At 36.4% G+C, this 19447-nt stretch overlaps 1 protein-coding gene across 1 annotated transcript in view; it reads right to left on the reverse strand.

Moving 5' to 3' along the window:
• Positions 1-19447, reverse strand: part of CSMD3 (CUB and Sushi multiple domains 3) — a 600957-nt gene that overhangs the window by 244346 nt on the left and 337164 nt on the right. The window contains exons 14-16 of the mRNA XM_014965576.1: positions 9165-9347; positions 7805-8131; positions 48-242 (exon numbers count right to left, since the gene is read on the reverse strand). Of these exons, the coding sequence (XP_014821062.1) occupies positions 48-242; positions 7805-8131; positions 9165-9347 (705 nt within the window). The remainder of the gene's footprint in view (positions 1-47; positions 243-7804; positions 8132-9164; positions 9348-19447) is intronic.

Here is a 19447-nt window from a genome sequence, read left to right on the forward strand (position 1 = left end):
GACATTACATCAAACTCTGCTGAATCAGAAAGAAATATTATACATACCTCCACACTTAGGAATAGGTCCACTCCACATTACTTTTCCATCCATTAGCATGCAAGTAATTGTTTCAGTTCCTTGTGTTTTAATAAATCCTTCCTCACATATAACAGAAATAGAGCTTCCCAGCTGAAAGTTATCACCAAAACGCCGAGCGTTGATTGGCACTCCAGGATCAGGGCACTCGTTATGTCCAAATGCTTTTCAAAAGGAAAAAAAAGTGGGGGAGGGGAGGGAAGAGAGGGAGAGGGGTGTGAATGGAGGGGTAACTCTAGCAAGTAAAATTACATTTTTAGTATTTTATTCTGCTAGTAAGAACAAACTATTTTTATTAGGAAACGATAAAAAAAAAAAGCTTGAAACAACAGCAGAAAATGTATACTAGTACCAAAAAATGGCTTAAAATATGATAAAATTATACCAGCAAGAGTATTAGTTTGGACAGCTGGACACAGGCAGATCCCAGTGACTGCTAAGTTCTCCTTTCCAACAGCCCACCCTATCCAATGTTGCAGTGGGACAGAAGCAGGGGAAGCATCTATGATATAGTAACTTTAGTCATCTTTTGTATTTTCAATTCACCATCACAACCATCCAAACCACACTGACCTCAGCGTGCCCAATATTGCCATGGCCTCTTTTGTTTCCTGTACTGAGGGCTCGTGAACAGCTACAAAAAGAGTGATGTTGATGAAAGAAAGAAAACCTGGAATTTTAACTATATTGTTATATTTAAGGTCAAAGAAATTCTTAGCATGTAAAAATCCTTCCAAAATTTGAAGTTTATTTATGGGCAGAGTAAAAAAATGTCATTTCCCTGCACATATGTAGATACCATAACAAAGACAGTCCATCTCTTTTACTACAGAATACACCTTACAGTGGGAGAAAAAAAAAATATCATCTTCCTACCAGAAGTGAGCAAAGTCATACTGTAATATCATTAACAGTTATGCATTAATTAGTATATTTTTATGTTTTCTTTATTAATACTACTGCACATAAATCTTAAATTTTAAAAAGAACAAATATCACAAGCACAATATCCACCTTCTTCACATGTGATGACTGCAAATTATATCTTTATAAATACGGCTACATATGGAGACATCAGAAAGGACTATGTCCTAAAAAGATAATATTCACAGTATTTTTCTGCAGTTTTACTGATATGTCTGCTAGACAAAACATATCCAATCTCCCCCATGAAATCTTTAAAAAAAAATTGCTATTTCATTAACTTAGCAGAAAGATTTCTCAGACGTTGCATTACAAAAGTATGAAGAATCATAACACCAGACAAGAGAAAACATTCATTTATTGACATTCTGAATTAGGAAATACCGCACATATTAGGGATTAAAATAGTGCTTTCATTGAATAGCTGTCTACCATCTGAGGGTGGCATTTAAAAATGTCACAATCCCATACTTATTCACAGGGGTTATAAAAAATTTTTCAATACTTAACGCAGAGTCATCGCTTTTAGTGAGGGGATTGATAGTGTGTTTTTCTTTGAACATCAGACGACACAGAGATAGATTTTAAATATTGTTATCTGTAAATGTAGATAAACATTGACTCCAGGTATAGCTTACTTGCATATGACACTGGTTTATTAAGGGCTGCAAAACCAGTTCATTGCTCTATATTTCAGTTCAGGAACTGCATGTTGTGGCTGCTGCTGCTGCTACGGAAGCAACTGTACTATATAGGATGGCTATGGGAGGCAAGAGAGTGAAAGACAACCCTTCCCAACAACAGCAGCCACTCCCAGCCCAGCCTGCCTGAGTCACATCACTTGATGTGAAAAATTCAGTCTGCCTATACTGCTGAAAATCATCATGGTGGAGCTGTAATATTATATACAAGCCTTAAACTGAATAGAAAAAGAACTCAGGGGTATAGCGTTAACATTAATATTCTACCCATCATCAATAAATCAAGAAACCATGGAAAAGTTCTTTATGGAATATTACTTGTAAAGAGGAGATCCAGCTTTCCTGGCATTTATACTCATCAACCATCATCATTTTACTGGTATTTTAAGTAGTATCTGGAAAAAAGCCAGGCAGCATAATCATAGCACAGGGTGATGGTAAAGTACTTTCAGTTCTGATATTAACTCAGAAGGATGTTAAAACCTGCATTTTGCATCCAAAAATGTGAAGGGGAAGAACAGCAGAGATCTCAAGAGATAGGAAGGCAGGAATGAAGCTAACCATAACTCATCTGGTCTGCTCTGAAAGGTCCTTGGAAATAGGGCCAGAAAGGAGTGGTCCACTGGCGCGATTAATTGTTTTGGTAGATTGCCCTACAAAGACTTTTAGCTGATAAGTCTAGCAATGGCTTCAGAGTAAATGTAACAATTTCAGAGGAAAATATAAAAGATGAAACAGAAGTTAGGAGAATATAAAATAATAAAGAGATACATCATAAAAAAAAATTACGACAGGTTGCTAGAAGCAATGCAAACCACTAGTAGGTTATTCAGTACCAACACACACAAACTCATACTTCTGTCTAGTACATCACACTTTGGAGAATTCTGTCTTGGGAAGTTCTGAGACTGGAAACGTCTAGCAGGTGGGAGTGTCAGCAAAAATATGCCATGATGGACCTACCCTATCACAACAATAAAACATACTAAAGTAGTCTTTGGATATAAAAGCAGCATCTAGAATTATAACTGTCTTGGCCTACTGAGCCTAATTACTTGAGTGATTTCAGCTCACGTCAGAGGTCCACAGTTTGACCTTTGTCATGTTGTTATGTAGTTCATAGGGTTGTAACTTTTGCTAGATAAATTACAATTAAACAGTTGTAACGAAAACAGCTACAAGAAAACCTGACTAACTGGCAGAAATCTAGACTTATACAAAAATACTTGCCCAGCACCTCCTACAGCCCAACCAGTGAGCTCAAAGCAGTCCACCAACTAGTAAAAATCAAACAATCTCAAAGATGCTCTCCACCTCAAAAAAACTCATCCACCTCAGCCTGAAGGGAGGTTGGCATGACTCTGGCTTCTGGAATACCTGCCCGTGGAGGACCTCCAGGGGTACCCGGGACCAAATTGTTATGGCCTGAGCTGACACACTTCCTCCCAACCACTGACAACCCCTGCTTCTACCAGTGAGGGAAAGGGAGATAGAGAATCACTAGTGACTGTTCTCTTCTTTGCATTAACTCCTTTGTTACAGGCAATAAACAGCCATTCTCCTTCACATGGCTCCAATTGTTGCATAGTAATTAATGTGTGGATTTTGTCCATCCTGACCTAACCTAGGAAATCCAGACCAAAGCAGAGACTCAATTGCTTGTAATTTATACGACTATGTTCAGATACTATGTTTAGTTCTGATCTCCAAATTTGAACAAAGATGTAGATACAGTGAGAAGCATTCATAAAGGAGTCACAAACATGACAAAAGGCTCAGACTTTCCCTTGAATTGAGGAGTTTAATGCATATAACTTCTTAGAGGGAAGACTGAGGGATGACCTTCACGGAAGTTTTATTGAGGGCTTGTGGGTTTGGTTTATAAACTGGAAGGAAGGAGCCAGGTGTAAGAATGCAGTTCTACAGCAACTCAAACCAATGTTTCGGGTTGCTGTGTTTCTGGGTTCTGCTGTACCCAGCAGAGCACTCTCCTGCCTCATTCCCCAGTCTGCATCAACAGTAGCGCCCAGCCAGACACGTAAACTGATACAAGGATCTGACCAAGCTGAAAATCACAGCCTTTTGAGTTCATGTTCCTTTAGTTATTGGTACCAGATGATTTTTAAGGTCCCTTCCAATCTAAAGCATTCTATGATTTATGTGAGATAGTCCCAAAATTTAACTCATTAGAAATCTTACTGAAGTAACTCAAAGATAAGACATTTGGAATCTAATTTTTGTTTACTTCCAACAGAAGTTGAATTTATGGTTACTTTTACTGGAATTAGAATAATTATCTGAGACCACATACGTTACCACAATAAAAGTAAATATGGAAAAAAATAGTTTCTGATAAATACTATTTAAAAATCAGCTTATGGACTGATGGACTATGGCATTTTATTCCTCTCCATCCCACACATAAAACACATTAATGAAGTTATTTACATTAGTAGCCTACATTCTTTTTAGAAAAGATTGATCATGTTGCATCTTTTCTGTGATATTCTGTTTCTACTCTTGAAGGTGGCAAAAATCGACTGATAGCTTTGAAATATATATAACCAGGAGTTTTAGCAAAAATGGATATTTTTAATTGACTTTGGGTTTACGAATGCCAAGAAAGAGCAAAAATAATATTAATTCCTTTTTGTTTTCTCTCTCCTTAAACTACTTACTATGGAAAGATTACTTCTGTAATTTATCAGATTGCAGTTGTCTTTACTGAATAAAGATTAGACACATTTTCTGGAGTTATTTTTGCTTTTTAAAGTAGATTTTATCTATAGAGTTTAACACACACACCCCTCCATTCTAGTATAAACACAACCGTAAAAAGAAACAAAAATATAAATGTGTTAAACTGCTCAAATATAGAAAACACTTCTTCATAATAATTCTTTCCAGAGTGAGTGGGTTTCATTAGACAACTGGTAAAAGTTACTACTGAACTGTTACTTCTTTATAAAAACAAAAATTGTACCATTCGGTACTATCAGTGCATACTTGAAGTAATTGATAATTGAAAGATATCATAATCAGACTACCACATGCCCAAGGAAGTCTGCAAATTTTTTAAAGGACAAGAATTTATTTTGATTAGTATATTTATATGGAACTGAAATATTAAACCTGAAGTTATGACAGTGTTTGATGAATCATATTTCAAATAAAAACTTAATAAAAGCGTTATTCCATGCTAGTCATCTGCATCTTTCCTTTTTACTGTAAATCCTATGTTAACTGATGTATGTTTAGTTTTAGTTCAGCAAAATGGGATGACTTGAGAATATCCATTTACATAAGTGTCTAATTTTTATCCAAGAAGACTGCCTTAGACTCTCAATAATTTATTCTTTTCTTCTCATCACTGGATTTAGGCTTGACACCATTGAGCACACCACAGTGAAACCTTAAAGAAGCAAGCAGAACTCTTATAAATGTCAAAAGGACATGAAACAGCAGAAAATATAGAGCAAATATTACATCTTCTGTTAAGAAACATGTATTCAGTATCTCATTTTCATTATAACTGATTTTATATTTCAATAGTACTGAATATCCCAGACTTTCCAATATTTAGTTGCCATACTAAGATACCTAGCTACAGCTCAAAGTTTAGTTTGCAATGACGGCTGGTAGCTATAGAAACCAGTAAGAAGACAGCACATTTTCCTCATGGTTACGTCCTACGTTTGTCAGAAATGACCTGGGGATGAAGCAGCTAAGATAGAGGGCTGAGATCTGAAATATTGGACAATATCAGAAAAAATGATGTTTACACAGTAATCTGGTGTCAGCTTATCTCTTTCCTATTCAGACAGCAATGTTCAAGTTAAATCTTAAGAAATACATCTTTGAAAGATTGACAACCTAAAAACCAAACAAAACAAAAGTGAGAGAAAAAACAGATGGAGAGGTGAACTGTGATGTAAGAAAAGTAGAGAGAAAAAAAATGTGGAGTCTGGGTCTCTCAATTATCAAGCTCACTCAGTCATATTTCCTCTTTGGTTTAATGGATGCTTTTCGCTTTATTCATAGTAAAACCTCTCCAACAATAAGGATTATTTTTTTTCATAAAGTCAAGCATGTAACACGTTCTTCTGGAAAGGGGACATGTGGATATACCACTCTCCTTCAAATCATGCAGTTGAAGATTCACATATGTACAAGGTAATCTCTGAAATTATCCCACTCTTAGGTGTTAGGGAAAAAGATGGGAATAGGATCAGTTACTCCTGACATCAGACTTCTGGGAACATACAGATGTCCATCATCTTTTGCCGATTTTGTCCACCTGTTGGCACAAAAAACTACTCTGCTACCTCTACCATCAGAAAAAAAAAAAAAAAAGAAAAAAAACCTAAAAAAATCCAAATGTGTGAAGTGGGGCAGTTCTGGGTTGAGGATATGCTGATCCACTTAACAGCCACTCTGTCATCCCTACCATCCTCTACACACAGTAGCAAGCCTGATAATTCAGGTATTTTCTCTCCTTCCAATTTCCTTCCAACTCCCCAAAAAGGAACAATTTGGTTAAACCTAGTCCTTCTTACTTCACTGCTTGGGTGGCAAAATTTAATTTCTCATTTTGCATATGCTTCCAGGAAAGCCCCACACAATATTTTGCAGTGTTATTCATGCTGTGGGTTTCCATATTGCATCACCATGTCTGCTCTAGCTGGGAATATATCCTGCCTGGACTTTGGTGTGGGATAAATGCCAAATAATTTGATATCAATGCAACATAGGCAATTCTTCATATGTCCTTAAGAAGAAATGTAACAATTTGCCAGCAAAAAGTAAGGTGAATAAGTGCTAATGGTTTTTAGTACTGGAGAAGATACTTAATGTCACCTCCAATTATTATGCTGTCAGTAAATGTAGTGCCAAGTAGTAAATGTGAAGTTATTTATGTTTTTCGTTGGTTTCAACCTTTTCACCTCCCTCAGAAAAGAAGCAAGTGAAACACACAGAATTCCATTTTAATGGAAAAATCTCTGTTTCTGTGTAATAGATAAACTAAACACAAAAGGTGACAGAAGATGCTGTTTCCCCTTTCAAAAGCTATAAATAGGTAGATACAATTCAGAGCACTCAAGACAGAAGCTCAACTATTATTTAATGCAGTTGCTCTGAAATGCAGTCCAGAAATTTCTCTCCCCATGGCTGTTTTAGCTGTAAGTTAAAGGTATATTAATCAGGATATAATTAATATGAATTTACCTCCAGCCTACATACAAGCATACCAAACCAGAGTGACTAACAACTGTATGTAAGCATTCTTTTTAACATTGTAATGGTGTAGCCAGGCACAACATGCATTTTACATAAGCATGTAAGCAATTTGATCATCAAAAGGGTAAAGACAGACAGGTGTTGTCGCACACAGAAGGCATCCAAGTAGAAAAAAATTGCTAAACAAAAGACAAGATAAGCACAAGGGACTGTAAATAGGCCAGACTCCTGAATACACAAGGATGACTGGCAGAACTGAAAAGAAGGTGGTAAACAGTACCAGAAGAACAGGAGTCCTCCTTTCCTGGGAGTGGGAAAAACACCTTTAAATCATCAGCCATAAGGCAGGTAAAACAGAGAAAAAGATGAGAAGCCTATTGCAGCTCGAATCCTCTTATCAAAGATCCCCCTGTCAGCCCCTGTGACTAGCAGCTAGCATGGAGTGCAGTCATCAGCTCCAGGATATTATCTACATTCACTGCTAAACTAGCATATGAGTATTCAACAGTAACGGTATTGTATGTGTAATGATGCTTAATGATTAACATTATTTAGGATTTAACCAGCAGCACAAAGCGTGCTGATAACAAGTCCAGTAAACTTCTGTTTCACAATTTGAAACTGGCCTGATTTGTCAGTCTGCTGGGCATTTCCATCACAACGATCTCTAATGCTGTAAATATACACATATTTTCAGCCCTAACACTGTATTTGAAAGACAATCTAAATGTCTAAATTAGGTATCTGTAACTATATTGGTGTCATTTGAAGGTGTATTACCATAAAATCATTTTGACGTACTTATCTCCTAAACTGTATGTTAAAACAAAACACACACATACATAAAACAATGTATTACTCACTGTTATAAGTGATGTTAAATCCACGTCCTGACATTGAATGGTCAGCTTGAAATTCCAGGCGCAAAATATGACCATTACTGGTAAGATGGGAAGGAACTTCAGCACCAGTAAATGTTCCTATTATGGGGGAATCTGGAGAGTCACCATCTTTAACTGCAAGGAAGTCAAACTGAGATTCCAAGTCAAAGTCATTAAAAGAGAGGTGGATTCGGCTCCCAGGGTCTGAAATTATTGTCCAGATACAGTTTAAATTATTCCCATATCCCTCTGGATAATCAGGTGAAAGAACTGTTCCCATTGGTGCAGTGAAATTGGAAAGGCAAGGAACTGCCAAAAAAGAGAAAAATAAATTAGATAATAGAATAAAACATTTCGATAAGCATTTATTTTATTACTAAGTTTTTGTAAGAGATCCTTAAACTTGCTGATTACCTCAACTGAATAAATTCAGTATTTGTTATGATCTGTGAAACCAGAATTCCTTCCCCTCAATAAAACTACCTCCCAAGCAGAGCCCCCAGATAACAGAGAATATCCTCATTGCGCTACTTATTTTCTCCTTTAGGGAACTCTTTAGATGAGCAGACCTCTCACTGAGCACATTAAAGAGGCAGAAAGTCAATAGTGCCCTTATCGTTTGTTGTTCACACAGAAGCAGCACAAGAAATTAACTAGCCTCAAAGAGACAACAGATTTGTTTTGTTGTTATCAGGATAATATTTTATATTCAACCATTTCAGTTAAGCTGTATTAAACTGAGTTGCAGGGATGAAAGCAACTGATTGCACTCTGAATATATTTGATCTGTACTATTTTAGTGGAAATGTTACAAAAGGTGTTGCCACAAGTACGTATCACAACATTGCTTTTAGTTTTGCTCTATAATGTAAATTGAAGAGAGTAGAAATGTCTATGATCGTTTAAGTGCTAAAAGATATTAATATATAATACATAGGCAAAAAATGTAAATAATTTAAACCCTTGATTACAATTCAGCAACTTCTAATCAAAGGAAATATATTGACTTATAAGAGTAGCTATAAAAATAAATTGTATCATACATATAAAATCTACAGAATCCTACGAAAAAGCCAATAATAAACATTATACAAAATCACATAAAGATGACTGCTTTAATAGCTGCTAGTAAAAGAAAAAAAATATTTTAGCAGTTCTAGAACCTGTCGGGGACATAATCATTAGGTAAACTCACCACTGAACAAAAGCAAATGCATCCTCTCAGCAGAATTAATTGCATTGTGCTAACTCTGTAATCAGTTACACAAATTACTATGTATAAGAAAAAACTTATCATAATGTTATGCATTAAAAATAATAAGAAAAAAGATTTGGTACATACAAATACAGATTGGTATGTTTGCAGACCACTGGTTGTTTTCTTGGCAAATGATAGATTTCTCTCCAATTAATTCAAATCCAAACTGACACTCAAACCTTAAAACATCACGGTTGGAAAATCCATCCCCTTCTCTGATACCATACAATGGTGTTCCAGGATCCCCACAGCTTTCCTTTTCAATTTCTGTTGAAATAAATACTGAATTTATTTCTAGAAAAATAAAGCAAACTCCCCAGTATTTGAGCGTATATGCTCAAATCTAGAAAATAACTATACATTATTATAAGCTAATGAAAATGATCTACATTACAACAGTTGCTGAAACACACTACTCATTCTATACTTCATCTTCTCAAGGAGGAAATTCTGAGTAAGGTTCTTGGAAAAATCAGAGCTCTTTGTGTTAATGGAGTACTTGAAATTAAAAGGATATGAGGAAAATTACTCCTACTTTATTTTGTTTAATTTTAGGCAATAACGTTATTAAGTAAAAATTCACTTGTGGTATTTGAGTGCTTAAAACTAGCTATAGAGACCAGCATCCCACTGTGTAAACACTGTACATTTTCCAATACAGTTTAAATTGATGAACTAATGACAATGCAAAAAAAAGGGAGTAGTGATACACAAAGAATTGTCCAAAGTCAAAAGGAGGCTATACATAAGTATATAAGCATATACACATATATACACGTTTGTATGTACACACATGCAAAAATAACTTCTCGATATTCAAACAGCATTTTAAGTCAGTATACTTAACTGCAAGGTATCTGAATGATTCTCTCTTCTCTCTACAATTGTTACAGCTATGACATTCTCTCAGATTACATATTGTCCTAAACTTGCACTGGTAGTCACGAGCATGGAGGGATCTTCTAAAAAGCCTTTCTCACCTATATGCATTTCACAAGCTCATAGGGCAACTGAAGCTGGAATCATAGAATTGTTTCAGTTGGATGCAACCTTGAAGATCATGTACTTCCAACCCCCCTGTCATGGGCAGGGACAGCTCTCAGTAGAGCAGGTTGCTCAAAGCCTCATTCCAACCGCCCTTGAACACTTCCAGGGAGGAGCATCCACGACTTCTCTAGGCAACCTGTACCACTGTCTCACCACTCTCACAGTAAAGAACTTCTTCCTAATATTGAATCTAAATCTACCTTCTTTCAGTTTAAAACAATTAGCCCTTTTCCTATTACTACACTCCCTGATACAGAGTCCCCCCTTGTCTTTCCTGTAGACTTTAGGTACTGGAAAGTTGCTATAAAGTCTCCATGGAGCCTTCTCTTCTCCAGGCTGAACAACCCCAACTCTCTCAGCCTGTCCTCATAGGAGAGGTACTCCAGCCCTCTCATCATCTTTGTGGCCCTCCGCTGGACTCATTCCAACAGGTCTTTCTTATGCTCGGGGCCCCAGAGCTGGATGCAGTACTCCCAGTGGAGTCTCAGAAGAGCTGAGTAGAGGGGCAGAATTATCTCCATTGACCTGTTGGCCATGCTTCTTCTGAGGCAACCCAGGATGTGATTGTCTTTCTGGGATGCAAGCACACATTGCTGGCTCATATTCAGTTTGTCATCCACTAGTACCCTCAAGTCCTTCTTCCCAGGGGTGCTCTCAAGCCACTCTTCGCCCAGCCTGTATCCATGTTTGAGATGGCCCCAAGCCAGGTGCAGGACCTTGCATGAGGTTCACATGGACCCACTTCTCTATCCCGTCAAGGTCCCTCTGGATGGCAACCCTTCCCTCTAGAGTATCAGCCACACCACCCAGCTTGGTGTCTTCTACAAACTTGCTCAGGATGCTCTCAGTCCCACTGTCCATGTCCTTGACAAAGATGGTACTGGTCCCAGTATGGAACTCTGAGGAACACCACTTATCACTAGTCTCCACCTGAGCATTGAGCCTTTAGTGAAGCCATGTTGGCTGTCACTGATCACCTCCTTATTTTCCATATGCCTTAGCATAGTTTCCAAGCAGATCTGCTCCATTACCCTGCTGGGCACAGAGGTGTCTTTCCATGTCTTCCTTTATCCCCTTTTTAAAAACGGAGGTTCTGTTTCCCCTTTTCCAGTCACTGGGAACTCCACCATACTGCCACAACTACTCAAATATAATAGTGGCTAATAATAAATAGTGGCTTAGCAACTTTGTCTGCCAGTTCCCTCAGGACCCTCGGATGTATGTCATCAGGTCCCACAGACTTGTGCATATGAAGGTTCCTTCAATGGTCTTGAACCTGCCTGATCTCTTACGGTCGACAGCACTTCATTCTCCCAGTCCTTGCCTTTGGCTTCTGTGAGCTGGGCTGTGTGGCTGGAGCACTTGCTGGTGATGACCGAGGCAAAAATGTTGTTGAGTATCTCATCCTTCTCCATGTCAGCTGTAGCCAGATCTGTTTCGTTTATCAGGGAGGGTACAGTTTCTTTCATCTTTTGTTGTCCTGTGTACCTGAAGAAACACTTCTTGTTATTTTTCATGTCCCTAGCCAAGTTCAGCTCCAGCCGTATCTTGGCTTTCCTGATCCATTCCCTAAGGTCCCCCAGAAGGGATCTCTGGAGGTCTCTAGTACAGGCTCCTGCTCAAAGCAGATTCAGCTAGAAGGTCTGACCAGGTTGCTCATGGCTCTTGAAAACCTCCTAGGATGGAGACTGGTCTGGACAACCTGTTCCACGGCTTAGCTGTCTGCGTGGGAAAAAGTTTTTTTCTTATATCTATTCTGAACTTCTCTTGTTCTAACTTATGCCCATTGTTCCCTCATCCTCCATGCCCTGTCTTCTCAGTACCCGCCTCAGAGCTACTGGCAGGCTGATATTAGACCCTCCTTCTACAGGCTGCAACAGACCAGCTCCCTCAGGCTCTTCTTACAGGGCAAGTGCTGAAACCCCTGATCACTTTGGTGATCACTCACTCACTTCATTTAATCAGTTTCTCAAAACTGGATGGAATATTGTAGATGGAGTCTTAGGAGAGCCAAGTAAAGGAGAATAATCACTTCCATCAATCCGTGCTCCTGTTAATCCAGCCCAGGATGCTTTTGACCTTCTCTGTTGCCAAGACATGCTGCTGGTTTACACTCAGCTTGCTGTCCTCCAGGGCACCAATGACTTTTCTGGAGAGCCACACTCCAGCCTCCGCTGTGTGCAGGAGTTGTAAATATCCAGGTACAGGACATAGCACTTGCCCTTTTTGTGCTTCACGGAGCTCCTGCAGGCCCATTCCTCTGGCCTGTACAGGTCCCTCTGGATAGCAGCATTGTTCTTGAGTAAATTGGGAGAAACAGTCAAATATAATGTCATCTGTAAAGCTGATAAGAGTGCACTTCATAGCCTTTGCACAGTCAATGACAAAATGGAATCTCCCAGAGTAGACTCTTGTGGTACTCTTCTTGGTCCTGTCCTCTGGCACAGTATGATCCATGAACCACTACCCTCTGTCTTATCATCTAACCTGTGGATGGGAGTGGTTTTGTATGGGTTTTTTTGGGTTGGCTTGTTTTTTTGATATTTTTTATTTTCTTTTCTTTTTTTTCACCCATCGATTATCTCCTACAATATTCTTGCATCCAAGTCAGGACATTATACTCATATGGCCAACTCTGGATGAAAGGACAGAGAGAAGAATCTTGATAAGGTTGAGGTAGTCAACATCCACTGCTCTCCCCTTGTCCAGCAATCTAGTGATTTATTATAAAAGAGCAATCAGCTCAGTCAGGTGTGATTTACCCTTGATAGACTCTTGCTAGCTGTTCCAAATCAATTTCATCACGTGCCAGGAAATGGCTTTCAAGAGGACTTGATCTGTGATTTCCTAAGGAACTGAAATAAAGGCCAGCCTGCAGTTGCACATGTCAAGGCTTTGGCTTTTGTTGAAGATCATGCAATTATTTTCCAGTCTTTGGGGGGCTCTCCTAAGCTTGACAAACTATCAAAGATGATGGAAAGTGGCCTTGCAAGGAGATTCATCAGCTCTCTTAGCACTCTTGAATGCAGTCTGTCATGTTGTAGAAACTTTTAAAGAAAATGTTGTGCTATAGATATGAAACTTAGGAATGCATTCATCATCTACAAATACAAGAAATATGGTACATAGGTAATGGAAATTCAATACAAAATATTTTTTCCCTGTCTATCCCAACTATCACAAACTTCTTTCATGAGAGATCCTAACTATAAAAAGGACAGAAATTAATTTATCATGTTTAATAATAATAGCAACAAATATCCCTAAATGATAGTTTGAAAATTTCTCTTTAAAGGTCTTCCTGCCACTTTATGTTTCCACATTTGTAATTTCACTACATGGAAAAAAAGAAACGAACATTAAGTGTTTCATATTAACTCAAATAATTTTTCCAGGGTCATATTTTCAGCAGCATACACCTCATTTCTCAAAGCTTTCAGCTATTAACGCTCTGACTACAATTGAAATGTGATAAAAAGCAAATAAAGAACGTTCCATTTCAACAAGAAAATGAAAAAGAGCTGAAGATTACTTAAAAAAAGGCTTCGCAGAGATTTGCAAGGTTTTCTTATTCTTTTTGATTAAAGCAAAATCAAAACCACCATAACAAAACCATCTACCAAAAATCATAACAAACATCAAGATTTCTTACTGCTTCACTTGTATTATTTGTATTTATTTGTTCATACAGTTCTAGGAAAAGCATAATATAATTCATAATTTTAAAAAAAAGATTAAAAAAAAGTTCAAACTCTCCTCAGAAAGCAGACTTGCAAAAGCTGTCTTGTTAAAGCTGTCCAGAAGAAACACCATAAGATACCCTAAGAAAGACACAAACTCACTCCTCCCATCTTCAACTTTGATGAGAGTGTTAATGTCAAAGCCACAGAACTACTTAGTCTTTAACTACTGAGGAAATAAAAAGTTTTCCTAGGCTGTCCTGGTAGACTAATAATATTATAAGTGCCTAATTTGCTTCACATTTCACTTGGGAAAACAAATGTATTCTATAAAGTAGTTCTCCAACAAGTGATTACATAAAGTAACTTAATGTAGTTTTCTCATAGAATATATGCTGGACAGTAAATGTATTCATGCCTACTTATATTTATTCTTTTTGGGGGCTATGATTCTGATGAACCTAGCGGAACAATGGCTTTCTCTAATTATTATTTTATCCTAAATAGAGTTTCCATGCTTTTTGTCAAATTTAAAAAGATATATAACTGAGCAAAGCTGATACAATGAGCCTGTTCATCTTGTCTTCTAACAAACACCCTTCTTAGGAAAACCTAAAGGAACTGATTCTGAATTCAAAATATTCTTAGGCAGTGTAAAATTATTGACAGGAATTAGTTGGAAAAAAAACCTTACTATTTTCCTTTTCGCTATGTGATTGCTGTATTTGAGAGACTACATCAATAGGCTTGTAATCCATTTGCTTTCATAAATGGAATTAAGTTGAACAAGATGTTATTTGAATGACAGTTTTAAATTAAATAAACCATCCCTAAATCCCATTCATGTTCATTTACATTTATAGCAAATCTTTCCTTTATTAATTTAATATTTCCTACACATCTTTCTTACACCACTTTTACACTCTGCAAATTTCATGTTAGCATCAGTTCTTTTCTGACTTTAAACACAATATTTTTTTCATTACTTAGTTCTCCTTAGAAGCAGAAATGATAGGTTTTGGGGTTTTTTTGGACTGATGTGCAAATAGCTTTTAGATTTCTTTAAAGAATGTCAACAAACTTCCTTTAAAATAGGCAAGAAAACCAAAAAAACCTCAACTGCTTATGGGGCTTTTTTCAGATAATCACATTTTAAATAATACAGTTTTAGGAAAGACCACCATTTCATCTTTGTTTAAAATCAGTAACAGGGCAAATGATATTAACGTTTTTTACAGCTAGCTCTAGCATTCTTGTTTCAGCTTCCCTGCATTGCATATTTGCTTCAACAATGCCTAAGAAGTTAGGTTAAGAGCCTGACAAAGTATTATTTGTTGATAAACTTGCACCAGTCCCTCATAGTAAATAATTCATTTATGATAAATTAAATTGATTTTATGGTTGCTTAAGATTAACAAAAGAAACAATAAGTTTTCAAACAGCTCAAATAGTGATGCCATAATTAAAACTTAAAAAAAAAAAAAAAAGAGATTGTTGAGATTGTTAGGATGGATTTTTCTTTTCCTGTGGTCACTAAGACTGACTTAAAATCTGATCCAAAAAATAACTATTGCTATTTGTGCCTAAGAAAAAAAGCACTTATGCTAATATTTCTGTTAGATAGTCCTGTCTTTCTTTTTAGTCTTATATAAAAAAAAAAAGAGAAGCACTTCTAAGCACAAATACAGTTTGTTAAATGTGTTAATAATAAATTAGGCACAATTTTTTTGATGTTTAAGCTTTAGAGAAGGAAAAAAAACCCCAATAAATCCATTTTTGATTTCAGAAACTGTTTCACATCGAAGGACATTAAGAATAAAAGTAGACATGATTCCTGGTGATGTCAGAAATCTCACTTTTTTTTAAAGACTAACTCCTTTTGAGATTATTTAGGATACTCATTATTTTGGAAACTTGGTCATACAAAATTAATGTTTGTGATTGCAGTGCACTGAATGGAGCTTATAATTGCCAACACACTTTCTAACAATAAATATCTAAATATTAACATGAAATATCTAGAAAACATATCAAATTATGGGAAAAAATAAAAGAAAACCAGAAATAAAATTAAGGTATCTCATTTTTGTTTAAATTATCTTTTTGTTATTTTTGTGTATCTCACTGAATATTTCTGTAAATTTCCAGTCAGTGATGCACTGAAGGGACAGCCCAAAGCTACAGTAGCTATCAGTATAGGGTTACAAAGATAGGAATGTTCTTTTTCTCTTATCCTCTGTCTTTGTGAAGGACAGGCACATTCTGGAGGTGACTAAGTGGGCCTTGGGGAAAATAAACGGTCTCTAACGACAAATACATTTTGACATAGTGACACTGGAGTTAGGTCTTGAAGAGGTAACTTGTCTACCATTTCCCTCCTATAACTCTAAGGAAAATAAAAGATAAGAATGTGGTTCTTATAAGGGAAAACAATTTCGAAAAGAAAGAGATCACTGGCGCACAGTGGAAAAGTACAATACTGAAGACTTACCATCACTTCATCAGAGATTCAAAATCTATTGTACTTAACAGAAATACCCGGCAAAGATCAATCACTCTTAACTTTAACAGCATTTTAGAATAATGCCCATTTTTTGTTTCACTGACCATATCAATAGAAATATGTCAGAGAACTAGACCTTTTTTTTTTTTGCCATTAATAAAACTGCGTTTGAATTCATTACCTGCAACTTTTTTGCAACAAAGCATAGTGGATTAACTAAAGAAGAGAGTTTTACTATGTAATTCAAAGAGAGAGAGTTTTAGTATGTAATTCAAAAAGAACAAAGCTAGTTGTTTGATATTTGAATATCTGTGTCAAAAGTTACAAACATTCACCAACATATATTGACACACTGGCATTTTGCAAGACAATGGGGAAAAATCTGTATAATCCCACTATGAGACATGAAGGTAATCACAATTTATACGTACAGTACTGTAAACATTACATATCTAATTTGGTTGTGAAATTGCCTTGATAGTGTCCCCACTGCAGGTCTTGCTTATTCAAAGAGCTAGGAAAAGATACCGGTATATATTTGTACAACTTTTCCTCACAAAGCACGAGGAACCAACAATAGTATAATCATTTATCTTATCTTGAACATTATAACCTAAATCATAAGGAGAAAAAGCACTCAAAAAGCAGCAAGCAAGAAAATAAAAATTAATAACTTATTAATCAAGAACATATATTTCCCAGTGGAAGTGGGATGATAAATAATACAAGCAATTGACTATGCCATATGTCTTCATAATAAGTATATTCAAGAAAGAATCTTAAAGATACGTAGGAGACAAAGCTATGAACCAATTTCAGCAAGATCTTAGACTACACTTAGCAGCTCATGGGGGAAAAGATTGGAGGTTTAGTCACATTTACATGTAATAGAATCATATACAGCTATAATCAGTAAAGAAAACAGAAAGCAACTCGAATGACCTAACAGATGGTACCTTTTCCTAAATATTACTATGTTTATATGTATCTTCAAATGAAGGAAATTGTTTTGTCTATTTAGTGTTACTGTTAAATCAGGAGTATTTTTATAAACAAAGGATGGAAGCTCATTTCCAAAAGAACAAAAAGCCCAGTGTCATGTGATTTTCAGTTTTATTGTAAAGGTTCTCAATACCCTTGTTTCATTCTAACTATCAGATCTTTATCTACAGACTTCATGTCTTCGGGATTCCCGATATATAAAAAGAATTTCCACCTTAACCACTATTTTTATCCAGACCAATTAGTGTGATGTATTGAGCCTCAATTCTGACCACAATAGGTTTTATGTTTGTTTTGGTTTTGGTTGTTTGCTTGTTTTCCTAAAATGCCCTTAAGTGTGGTGTAGCTATTTTTCCAGCAAATAGCAAATGCTAAAGTAGGGAATGAATCTTGCATTGAGGTCAAATACAAACAGGCTGGGACAATGTCTGTATCAAAGCTATGAGAAGGTGCACTCCACAGGACCTCCAGCTGTGCCTCACTGCCCCGGGTTAGAGACTCATCAGAGGGCGTTGCAACACCTTCTTTGTGCTCCTTGGTTCCCTTACAGAAGAAACAGGTATGCAAAGGCAGGCAGGCAGAAGAGGAGGGTGATTTATGCATACAGTCAAGTCTTGTCCCTGTATGAATTCACAAGAAGTTTAGTGTATAATGTGTTATGGAGAACACCTATCCAAGGGTATAGAGTCAGACAATAAAATTATATGGTGGTGGTGGTGGTGGAGGGGAAATCTATAAGAGAAGCAGATGTAGGAGGTGATAACCTTTGCACCCTTGCTGAATTGTGCCAAATGTCAAGGTACTTCTCATTTCCTGATCACATGAAGTGACGAGCCAGAATGTGAGCACTTCACAAAGAAAAAAAGCATAATTGATTGAGGTTAAAGTCAGTTAGAGAAAGATCAGATGAGGTTCCTCTGTGAATACAGGGGTAAAACAATGCTAGCCACCATTGAAAGTAACAGTTTATGTATAATCACAAGTGCTCAATGTTTCTAATATAAGGAAAAAACTAGTTACAGCCATTCTCCATTTTCAGAGGGACAGCAGTTATATCTCCATGGCTTTTATTCTATAATTTACCTATTATTTTCCTAGAAGCACAAAATATTTCATAATCATGTTCTATTATATATTGTAGGTACTGAAAGACTTTATGGATATACATACTTCCTTCTTTTCTTATCCAGCATCATATTCTGTCTTTTAAAGTTGAGTTATTTGCCAGTCAGCCAGCAATAAGCTGGCCCAGCTAATGAATGAGCCCTGTGGGGCTTTGTATAATAACTGTACCTCCAATAAAACAGGTTACTCTATTCATTTAGGTTTAGAAAATGAACTGTTCTGTAGAACTCCATAGACGCAAACGTCACCATGGGACCTCTCATTCACATAAACGTTCTCAAAAGCTGGGGTTCATGTGTATTTTGGAAAAAAAGACGATTGTTGTACATACAAATTTAAATAATAGGACTGCTCCAAGAAATAAATGAAAATGCTCAAATATGCTCAATGATAAGTTATATCCCTCTTCTCTTTATGAAATTGTCTTTAGAACTTAATTCAGTATGATTTTTTTTGCACAAACCTTTAAAACATATTAAAATTTACAGACACCAGTATTTAGGATAATTTAAAAATTCTGGTAGCACAAAACTATTTTTTAAGTTTTTAAATGCCTTTTCCATAACATTCTACCAGGCATTACCTTGCTGGCATCTCCCATTATTCACTTCAGTTAAAAGCTCTTTAGAATGTTTAAAAGTCCACCAAGTTAAACAGCTGGAGCACTACGTGCAATTTCAGTGAAAACCATAAACAGAAATCTTTTATCTTTGAGTCCATGCTTTGGGACTGAAGTAAATGTTAAGTACCACCCATAATAAAAACACTGTCTGATTTGATGCCTGGACTAATAAGAACATATAGTTTAATATGCAGAAAACCCCCAAGATGACTCAGATCTCCTCTATTTGTTACCTTAAACAACATAATTGGTTTAACATATTTTAGCTAATCAACACTTACTATTTTCAAGCTCTTTATATAAAACACAACATTCTTAACTGACTCAAAAACAAAGCACAAGGAAATTAGTAGCTCCAGAAGAATATACATCTTTTAGAATAACTGGT

This window comes from Calidris pugnax, unplaced genomic scaffold, assembly GCF_001431845.1.
Source record: "Calidris pugnax isolate Ruff unplaced genomic scaffold, ASM143184v1 scaffold41, whole genome shotgun sequence".
NCBI lineage: Eukaryota > Metazoa > Chordata > Aves > Charadriiformes > Scolopacidae > Calidris > Calidris pugnax.